We start from the raw sequence: 11609 nt of genomic DNA, 5'->3' as shown, positions 1-11609 counted from the left end.
TAAACTTTTTTAAAGGAGCGTTGTCTACAGTGTATCTACAGTCTATCTGGACATAAATAAACTAAGTGCAGCCTCAGGGTCATCCTCACTATATATATCAGTCCACTAATAAACCAGAAAAAAAGAAGTGTAACTATGTAAAGGGTGGGCTAAAATTATTAAATTTGGAAGCTCTATGTCAGGTCTTTTTTGTTAAAAAATTGTATGTTAAGAAAGATTGGTTTTCTGTGAGGCTACTGGAAAGAAATCATCCTCTGTTGAAAAATAGGTTTTTCCTTTTTTACAAACTCAGTGTAGTCATATGGGTCAAATAGATATCATACTTGAAAACACATCACTGTTTCTAAAGGAGGCAATTCAGAGTTGGCTATGTTTCCAGTTCCACCCCCCAGAAACCAGAGAAGAAATGATATGGTCCCATGGTGACCTTAGGCCTACTTCCTGCTTCCTGCTTCCTCTATAGCGATTATGGCAATGGGCCAATTTTGCCAAAATGTTGAACTATCATCTAGACAAACCCACAATTGTCACTGAAATAACTTGAAACTGACAAAAGTAATAGTAAATTAAAAAAAAAAAAAAAAAAAAATTAACTAACGAAAATCAGATACTGCTTTTGAATTTTGGTGCAACAGAATTTGTTACGGTCCTTTGGCTTCAAAAGGAATAGGCTGGAGCTCAACTGGTGCGCAATCTTTTATTTATCTTCGAGCTTCAGAGATTCAAGGAAGTCCTGCAGTGGATTCCCTCCCCATTGGGAACTTCAGTCAGCTCATGGATGTTGAGCAGCAGAGGCAACAGGGCAGATGTAGTGGATGTGATAATGGAGACCTACGGCCAACAGTCTGTGGAGGCGACCAAGGAGGTTTTCATGGAGATAAACAGGACTGATCTGGTTCAGAGGCTGTCAGAGGCCAGCTCAGGACCTGAAGGTAAGACAGACATTAAAATCAAATCACACTCCAACGATGAATACGTTTAGTTAATAACTGTTTCAATTTCAACTTGGACTAGTATTAGGGGTACATCATTTTAATAAAATGTGAATGTGTTTCAGTTAAAACCTAATCAAAGAGACTGAACCCTTTTCACTCTTAGATTCTCATGATGAGTTGGGTTTTGATAAATTTTATTTTCTTTGTTTTTATTTTCTTCAAAGAGGCAACTGAGTGGAGCAAAATATAAATATATGGATCTGATGCCACATTATTATATTACCATAGACTTGTATCAGCTCCTCTCTCACACACCATGTTTTGTTTCTAATCCTTCAGACTTCATGGGCGTTAATGAGTTAATGATGTAGTGTCGAAGTCCTTTTATAATTTCATTATTCACAACAGAGAAAATGTTTATTTGCTTTGATGATTAATCCTGAATGTTATGTTTCAGAAAAACATCTGACTTCACCGCTCCAGAAAGTGAGTAAAGTCACATGAGACTCACAACACAGCTTTAACTGAACAGTTACAGGGTGAAACTCATCCTCATCATGGCTGCTATAAATAACTAATACATATAATATATATATTCACTGAATGAGATTCATAAATGTCTCCTGATGACTTTGAATCCAGCAGGATGTAAACATGACATCAGTGAAGGAGAAACTTCTGGCAACGTTAGAAGATTTAAATTATCAAGAGTTCAGAGAATTCAAGTCGGTCCTGCAGCAGAGTGAAGCAACAATTGATCTTCTAATAAAACCCAAAAACCCAATGACGTCGGCACAAAGAGTTGATGTAGTGGAGCTGATGCTGCAGACGTGCATTGAACGGTCTGTGGAGGTGACCAGGGAGATTTTAAAGAAAATGAACAGGAGTGATCTGGTGCTGATGCTGCCAGAGACCAGCTCAGGATCCACAGGTAAAATCTGTGAGAAGAAAACTAAACTCTGACCCAAATTATTTTATGTATCATCTGATCATTTCAAATGTTGTTGTGATTTAACAAGGAGATTCAAGGAGCTTGGAGGTTGAGGGCTGTGGAAGCACAACAGTAATTTCTTTCTTTTATTCATTAATTCATTGATTCAATCATTCATCCATTCATTTATTCATTAATGTGCTCATTTAGACGACAGCTGACTTTTCTGTCCTCTGCAGCAGGAATCCAGCGACTGGACTAAAGTTGAACCTGAGGTGAACAGTACAGAAGCAGATGAGGCTTCAACTTACAGGTAAAAACAACAAGTTGAAAACTGCAGCTCAGCAACTGGAGCAGTAGGAAGACGTTCAGCTTGGTTCATGGGATGTTTTCACAGGAGGAAAACTAGAATCTCTCTCTGTGCTGTTACTGCTTCTAGCAAATCAACATGACAAGTAAACTGATGATGTTACACCTGACTCTGAATAAAGTCCAGGCAGATTGTTCTCACTGTGTTTCTAATATAGAGTTTGATGCACAAACACAAACTGACCTGTTTGGTCTGATTTAGTCTACAGTCTGAGGCAGGACGCTTTGAGTGCAGTGTCTCTGCTTTACGCTGGGTCTGTAAGGAGAAGGTCAGCCTCCAGTACCAGTTTAACTCTTGGGAGGACCACATGGAGAGGATGGAGAGCAGACAGTACATGGCTGCAGGACCTCTGATGAACATCACAGTCAATGCTGGGAGGTTGGATGAAGTCTACCTGCCACACTGGATCTGCATAGGTCAGTGGACTTTGTACATCTCTCACTGCACAAGAGAACAACAACTCTGCTGCAGTTGGTTCCTCCTCACTGTGTGTGCTTGTGTTTTGTGCAGATGACGACCCAACAGTAAAAGACAACTTTGCAGTCCTGCACATAGATGAGTGTGGAGATGTTGTGGAAAAAGTATCTGAGGTCACACCGTCCCATGTCAAGTTGGCTGAACCAGTTTTCTCTCTAAGAACCGTCCTGGTGAAGTTCGGCCTTTGGAAAATAAAAACAAAAGTGTTGATTTATCAGACCACCACAGCTTTCCTCACGCTCCATGTTTATCTGATCCCTCGTGATCCTGGTCTGCAGCAGGTTATTTCATGTCTTACTGTCTCAGTACCACTTATCATAACATATAAAATGCACCAGAAAAAATTTGATAAATACACAACAGTGACACTGTTGGATACTAGAAGTTGTTTAAAGTATTTTCTGTCTTTTCTTTTTCAGGAAATGGACGAAAAGAACAGGAGAGAAGGATACAAAATAATCCGAAAACCACATCCAGAGAAATCTCTGAAAGTGCGTGACTGTTTCATCCTGGAAACAAATTTGGTCGGTGCAGAAATTACACCTGAGGTACGGTTTGATCTGTTTAACAATAATGTGCGATGAACTGTGATACTGTGGGATGAATTTAACTGAGCACATAAATGTTCTACCTTATTAATAATTTGACAAGTCTAAGGCCACTATGAAGCAGTATAGAATCTACTTTGAGAAGGGCTCATGTGAGCCACGACCCTGTGTCTGACTAGCAGCCTGTCCAGGGTGAACCCTGCCTCAGCTCAACAGGATTAACAGACTGAACATTGCAGGACTGATGAAATGCCAAGTGGCTGTCATCAAAACTCTTACCCTCCCCCACTTTCTTTAATTTCTTTCATAGACCTTAGAGCTCGAATCTGGAACATTGGACCCAAATTTCTTTGAATTGTTCAGTGAAAATCCAAGTGGAAACTTCAAGCTCTATCTCAAACGCAGGGGAGAACGTCAGCCTCTGTGGACCTGTGTCATTCGAAAAGGTCAATTTTATGATGTATCACATTTGTTGTGTTAAAGATGGATCCTGAGTAAAGCAGATGTCACCAGTAACATCAGCTACATATTGATGTTTTTACCTCTGCTCTTCTTTTTGTCAGATGAATACCAAAGCCCTGGCCATACACAAGGTAAGAGATGTCAGATGATTCACACTGAGAGGAATTGCACTTTGATTTCTCTTGCTCACATTGTTCAGTTCGTATTTGCAATTCCAAAATCTGCACATTGTCAAGGCAAATTATGAAAGGAGGCGTAACTATGGATTCCAAAGGAATATCTAATTTGTAACAGCCTTTTGTTCCTATAGATTTACTTCCAGACAAAAGAATAACGTCCTGTGTTCATTAATAAATGCCAATAAAATGTACATTTTGTAATTTGAGATTACCAATAAAATGTTGAAAGTTCAGAGGTCCAACTCAAACACTGACAAAACATTTTGTTTGTTTCTTCTCACTGTATTCACTTTAACCTCAGTTAACCCCCTCTATAAACATGGACCTTAAAGGTCCCATATTATGCTGTTTTTCAACCATTTCACATGGTTCTAAGTGGTCCTACCATATTGTATTCGTAGTGTATTGTCCCCAAATCAATCTGCAGCTCTACATCTCAGCAATCTAAAAGTGTCTCTCCAGAGCTCTCCTGAGAATGAGCCATTTCTGTGTCTGCACCTTGAAATGCAAATAAGATGTGTAAACCACGTCCACTCCACACCTGTCACGGGAGAGGGTGTGGTTTTCACTACAGGTACATGTGCTAATGTTGACATTGGGACAGGGGTCCGGCATTGATTTCCGAAAAAAAAAAAAAAAAGTTTCTGAGACTCTTATCTTGTCTGAAAAAATGTAAACGTCCCTTTTTTACTGTGGCAGAAGGAGATACATGGACTCCTACAGCCATCACAAAGTTCTGTGTGTCATGGGGGGGGGTGGTCGGGGTCGCGACTGTCGGTGTTACGGAAATGCCTCACCGGGCGGAGCTCAGGTTTTTCCAGACTGGCCCAGGGGGAGTGTAAGGACGTACCGGGAGGTGGAGTCACCTGAGTTCAGCGCATCCTGACGTCAAGTCTGCCAGCACTTCCAATTCGCCCGTTCGGAGACACGGGGCCCTATTTTGCTGGCGCAACTCATGCGGGCGCAGCGAGGCGAGCCCTGGCACAGCTGGCGCAGTGGCATTTTCCTCCAGTGCAACAAGGTGCGCAGCGGATTCGGTAAATTGGTAGACTGCTGTGCGCTGAGATGGGAGTGGTCGCGCAGCAGGGGGAGGTGTCGACAGATTCGCCGTGGCGCAGTGACAATTTGTTGCAGATAGACCGCGCGGAGAGTGCGCTGAAAGCTCGCCAGCTCCAACCTGGTCTAATCTCATTGCAAGGCGAAGCGCAGCCAGCAGACTGGTATTTTGACTGCCCAGCGCGCAGTGCGCCCACGTCACCAAGACCTCACAGGCAGATTTCCACAGTTCCAGGCACATTTAAATGCAATTAATAATAATAATAATAATAATAATAATAATCATCATCACAATAACCCCTATTTATTGTATCTGAATCAGCACATACACCTATATCTATATAGATTGTCCCGTCACACTGATGGCAGATCAAAGGCTTGCGTAATGGAAACTCAGCCTGACTGAATTAACACAGATGAAACCAGGGAGGGACTGCATGGGACAAAAAAGCAGCCATGGATGTCCCAAGAGCAGGTGTTGACACTACACACTGTGCCGTTGCAGATGATCAGCTATTTATTTATTTATTTACTTATTGATTTATTAGGGGCCAGCGCCGCATCGTCACACGACCATAACAAATAAAACTGAAAACAAATAAACTATCATCTCTCACAGCAAACCACAATCAGCCTCGGCACCATAGTGAGCAGATATTCACATCTCCCCTCTCAGGTAAATTCTAAAGAAAAAAGAAAAAGAGAGACGCTCCGTGATGCCTCCTTCACGCACAGCTGTTTGTTTAGATTAGATTAGATTAGATTAGATAAAACTTTATTCATCCCGAAGGAAATTATTCTGCCAGGCCGCTCCAGAGAAAATAGAAAATAAATAGGATACAAGGAGGAAAATATATGACAAAATATATCCTGCAATGTCTAGACAATATACACAACAAAGAAGCAACCTAGATATAAGTTAAAAGTTAAATACAGTGCAACATTAATTTAAAAAGTGCTGTAGTACAAAGTCCGGAAAACACAATCTAATAATTAGATATGTTATTGTGTATGTTTTATGTTCTATGTTCCTCTCCCAGCAAAGGGTGAGGAATTGTACAATCTGATTGCCACAGGGAGGAAAGACCTCCTGTGGCGTTCTGTAGTGCACTTGGGTGGTCGCAGTCTCTGGCTGAAGGAGCTCTGGCAGGATGCCAGTGTGGCATGCAGAGGGTGAGAGGTGTTGTCCATGATGTTTAACAGCTTCGTCAGCATCCTCCGCTCAGCCACCTCCACCACAGACTCCAGCTCTACTCCCAGGACAGAACCAGCTTTCCTGATGAGCTTGTTGAGCCTGTTGACATCGGCTGCCTTCAACCTGCTTCCCAAGCAAACCACAGCATAAAAAAAGACACTTGCAACCACTGAGTTGTAGAACATCTGCAGCATAGTGCTGCAGACGTTAAATGACCTGAGCCTCCTAAGAAAATAAAGTCGGCTCTGGCCCTTTTTGTGAACAGTGTCTGTATTCTTGGACCAGTCCAGTTTGTTGTCGATGTGGACGCCCAGATATTTATAACTGTCCACAATGTCGACTTCCACCCCGTTGATGATGACTGGGATGGGACTGGTCCTGCCCCTCCTAAAATCCACCACCAGCTCCTTAGTTTTGGTGGTAACTTCACTGCATCGGAACTCCATCAGCTGGTCCCGAGTGTAGACAATAGAGACATGGCCCCGTTCCGCCATGGCCGCCGGGATCCAACACGATAAAAGTACTCAGAGCGCCAGGAAAACAGCAAAAACCGTGCGAGACCACATCGTACATGTAGCCTATATCTTCCGATACAAATTAAGTACACTTCCAAACTGATACATACGATATAGACAGGATAATTAAAGGACAGAGTGGAGCGATCTAGCTGGCAGCCGTCCGCGACAGCGCCCTTTATGTTGTGATCTGTGCACACGTGTTTAAATATAGGTTACTAAATATGAGTGTCTTTATTAATGGAAAAGGGGTGTGTGTGTGTTTTATTTGTTATGGTCGCGTGACGATGCGGCTCAATAAATCAATAAGTAAATACAGAAATATAGCAGATAATCGTGTAGTGTCAACACAGCAGTAATCCATCCTCATCTTTCATCTGTGCAGCCCTTTGATCTGTCATCAGTGTGACGGGACAATCGATATAGATGTGCTGAATGTGTATGCTGTAATCTGTATGTGCTGATTCAAATCTTCTCTTCCACGGTGAAATCAAACGTTAAAGGCGAGGAGAGGAGCTCATTTGATTGGTGAAGATCTGACTCGGCTGTGTCAAACCCACTCCACGCCTTCTCTCCTCCCTCTATGCCATTTGCGCCGGTGGGAGGGAAGTAGGCGGGATGCGCCCCGCTGCGTTTCGAAGGAAAATTGCAAACTGCTCCTGGCCACTCCCCGTTGGCGAAGCGAACGCGGAGCGCAGGCCTTATCCGCTGCACCTGCACCAGTCTACCAAAGTAGAGCCCAATATCTCAAAAAAGTGTAGAAATCATTTAAGGGAGTGAACAGACTTTTTCCACCTCCAGGCGTCATAGGGGGAGCATACGTCAGTCCGACTGCCCAAAAGTCCGACGGCTCATTTCTCCGACATCCTATTCTACAGTGTTAAGGTTAGGTTTAGGGTAAGGTTAAGGGTTAGGGCCACTTAAGTCGGAGAAGTGGGAGGTCGGACTAATGGACGCAAAAATAAAGAAATGTATGGTCGGAGAAATGGGTAGTCAGACAGACGTCATGCGCCCGCGTCATAGAAAGGCCACGGGAACACATAGGACCACTACAAAACCTGTAGAAAGTGGATTTTGCATAATATGGGCCCTTTAAAGGAATAGTTCACCAAAAAATCATGCCAATGAATACTCCAGAGTAGTTTTTTATTCCTCAAAGTGCATTTGGAGACCCGGGAGGCCGGTCCGAAGAAAACTTTGTATGAGAAAAATAGGGCCAGACACAAAAACGTCCACGTCATTTAGGACATTTTTACAGCCTTAACAGTCCTGTATTGAATTTGCCTTGGGCGCGCTCTCATGGTCACGCGATGCATGCGTGCATCGTGCCCAACACAAACAGGTCCATAAAACTACACAAAAACCTTGAAATATTCCTCCACACCGCTTGCACACAGCAATCCAAGTGTCCTGTAGGGATATAGTCCAGAGTTTACCCGAAATGATGTCATTTAGGCATGTCCGGTCACGTCCGCGTGCATTGCCTGAACGCAGGAGCGCGCACCAGGCAAATTCAATACAGGACTGTTTAGGCTGTAAAAATGTCCTAAATGGTGTTGTTTCGAGTAAACTCTGGACTAGATCCCTTCAGGACACTTGGATTGCAGTGGACGAGGAGCATGGAGGAATATAAAATGGTTCTTGTGTAGTTTTATGGACGTCTTTGTGTCGGGCCCTATTTTTCTCATGTCAAGTTTTCTTCGGACTACGAACCGGCCTCCCAGATCTCCAGATGCACTTTGAGGAATAAAAAACTACTCTGGAGTATTCATCAGCATGAGGTTGAGTCACTAATGACTGAATTTCATTTTTTGGTGAACTATTCCTTTAACAAGTTAGGGAAGCACTTTGTGGATGAACACCAGTGTGAGCTGATCCAAAGAGTGAACAACATAGCACCAATCTTGGGCCGTCTTCTGACAGAGGGCGTAATCCAACACGAAGGTTATGATCAAATCTGGGTGACCCCGACCCCACAGGAGAAGATATATGATGTCTCTGGTTGCAGTCTAAACAGACAATTGTAGGATAGAAAAAAGGCACAGGTGGGGGAATCAATTATGTAATCACAGGAGGAGACCACAGGAAAACAGGACACTGAACTTCAAAATAAATCTGCAAAGGACAAACCATGACAAAGAATACATTTACTAACCTCCTATATTCTCCCAAGATAATGAAATAAATTGAAGTTCTTGTTGTGTGTTTGGTAGAACAGCAGTTTGTATAAACACCAGAGAACAAGCCACTATTTAACACTTTCCATCAATTTGTTCCAGCTGCAGGACCCTCACCTGGAGCAGCTGGTAGAGATGCAGTGGCAGAAGGTGGATGCTCAGGTATGAGGTTCACTCAGTAAATGTCTTCAACAAAATCTTACTAATGTCTTATTTCCTTCATGATTGGACATTGAGAATGATAAATTAGCTTCTTTTCACCTGAAATTTGAATTTGAATATTGATACCTTTACCATGTGTTAAGCAAAGATGGGTTCATTTTCAGTGGCTGCCCTCAGAAGTTCAGTCAGTGAGACTTTACTGCAGGCAACAGCACGTTCATTAATCTGCCCCCGTAGCCCTCAGGGAAAGATGCAGCTAGTTTCTCTGTCCTGTCCAGTTGTGACCGTGGATCCTGCGGCCCTCACTCACTGGCCTTGTCCCACATGGTGTCCTCTCTTCTGTTTGACTCATGAGGTCTTTTTCACAAAGAAATAAACCAAACAGGTCTTTTAAAGTTTTAACTAATTATTATTTTCTCAGACTTTTATTGATCCCACTTAAGGGAAATATACTTGTTACAGCAGCAGAAGTAAAAAAGAAAGGTGAAAATAAAAAGACATCCTTACAGTTGCAAATTATTTAAGAAAGATATATACAATGTTACAGTATATCCATAACTATCCATAATGTGTTTTGTTCTACACTCTGTTTCAGATGACTATCAGAGCTCTGGTAATTTAAAAGGTAAGAAAAACCTAATGAGTATTTAGAGGAATGCTGTGGGGTTTTTTTTAGGTAGAAGAAATTCACTTGTAATGTCTGTCATGTTGGGTGATGTCTCTGGTTGCAGCCTAAGAGGATATCAGACATCACTGGGACTATTGAGTGTCCATGTCTTTTGTTTAGTCACACATTTCAGAGTTGAACGAGGGCTGCTACTTGCTGTAGTATTCTTGAAGTCATCTGCAGTAGTTCTGTTTTCATTATGGAGTCTATTAATAGAACAAAGCATTTATCACGCAATTATCATGTCATGTGTTATAGCTGCACAACAAGGTAGGTACACTGCAAAAATAATAATTTCACAGCCAACATAACCTACAGTCAGCATCATGTGTCCTTTTAATACATTAAAGCCATGGTCAGTGGCAGCTAGAGACACTTTCACTGGTTTGCTCAAATATTTTTCACACTCACTTACTTGTATGTACAATGCTGAGGGAAAATGACACCAGCAGCCAGGAGCTGAATTTGATCTGGTTCATTACAACTGATACTGATATTTAGGATTGACTAGGGAATAGGGATGTTATGTAACTTAGGAAAAGACTCTTGAGCCACTAGAAAGGTGATCTGGGTCGTATTTTATCCACCATATAAATGACAGGTTAGAGATTTATTTGTGTTTCATGTGTGGGTTTATGGTTGTTTTATAAGTCTGAACAGAGATTATATTTTTTGGTCAGACATTATTCACTCATGAGTTACATTGTCTGTTCTTCTCAGTGGATGAATGCCTGCCTGAACTGATCCAGAAAGTGAGTAATGTTACATCGGTTTGACCTGATACAACACAGCTTTCATTTTAATGGGATGCTGGAAAAATAATGATGCAAACTTATTTATGTCTTAGCTTATGGTTATATTGGGTCTCACATACCAGTTATTATGCATCTTGGGAGAGCTGTTCAGCTGTAATTAGGGCCACGGGCAATCGCACCGGGCACTGGTCCCAACAGCTATGAAATAGCTGCAGGGACCAGTGCAAAGCCCGGGCACTACTGTTATTGTGTGGATTTTTTCTACCTTATTATTCTTCGTCCTCTTCCGGACTATTTTCGATTCGCTGCAGGCCACATTATATATCAAAACGTGCGTCTTGATCGGGATCGGTGTGCTATTACTTTTCTCAACAGTTTACGAATTTTGCGCAAAATTTTGCATTGAAGTCAATGGGACGGGCGAAAAAAAAAGAGCGAAAAATACCAATCATTGGAGTTTAACAAACGTCTACTGCTCAGGCATACTTTCACCTAGAGACTCCATTTAAACTTTAAACAGTAGACACAAGTCTTGTGTATTGTCGTATTACTCCACGTTTTGATAGGTCATATAGTTTTTGATCAATCCCTGATCAATGACCATGATCATTTTTGGAGAAATTATGAGATTATAATGGTTGTGTATTGCACGGAATGTTCGTGTCAGAGCGCGTGACATCATCGGTTAGAGTGGGAGAGATGCCAGAAAAACTCCAGATTTTTTCTCTTTCCACACTCGGCCCGGCCACAATTTACACTCTACACACATAATTTTTTCAGAATTTGTAAGACAAACTTGTTATCTCTCATATCATGTGCTTAAAATATCAGAGAGACTTACAGAATTTACAGAAAAAGCCTCTGAGTGCGGCCACATCTGTCTCTGCTCCTCATACCTCTTTTCCACCAAACTGGTTCCAGTGCTGGTTCGGTGCTGGTGCTAGTTCGGTGCTTAACTGGTTCAACTCTGGTGCCTCCAAAGAACCACTTTGCTTTTCCACTGATCAGGAGCCAAGTCAGAGCCACGCTCCTCATCCAGGAGCTGCTCGGTCTTTGCTGCCTAATACAGTTATTTTTATTTATTTATTTTTGCCTGCTACAGTTATAAACGGACCTGAAAATTAAAACCCGGTCCGACCTGCGGGTGTTGAACACCGGACCCGACGTGGAAGCACAGACT

The 11609-nt window shown here is 42.2% G+C and overlaps 1 protein-coding gene across 1 annotated transcript; it reads left to right on the top strand.

Moving 5' to 3' along the window:
* Positions 1–823: 823 nt before the first annotated feature.
* On the top strand, positions 824–4057 carry LOC310999199 (NACHT, LRR and PYD domains-containing protein 1 homolog; the record flags this gene model as incomplete). The annotated part of the gene is made up of 8 exons (XM_083989523.1): positions 824–932; positions 1393–1421; positions 2106–2179; positions 2438–2652; positions 2747–2994; positions 3133–3261; positions 3825–3854; positions 4034–4057. 8 exons carry the CDS (start codon positions 824–826, stop codon positions 4055–4057), a joined length of 858 nt encoding a protein of 285 aa, XP_083845649.1.
* Between the last annotated feature and the right edge of the window lie 7552 nt (positions 4058–11609).

This window comes from Trachurus trachurus, assembly GCF_905171665.1.
Source record: "Trachurus trachurus genome assembly, chromosome: 16".
NCBI classification, from domain to species: Eukaryota; Metazoa; Chordata; class Actinopteri; order Carangiformes; family Carangidae; genus Trachurus; species Trachurus trachurus.
Note: the sequence above shows the minus strand (reverse complement) of the source record. Positions and strands in the feature narration are given on the sequence as shown.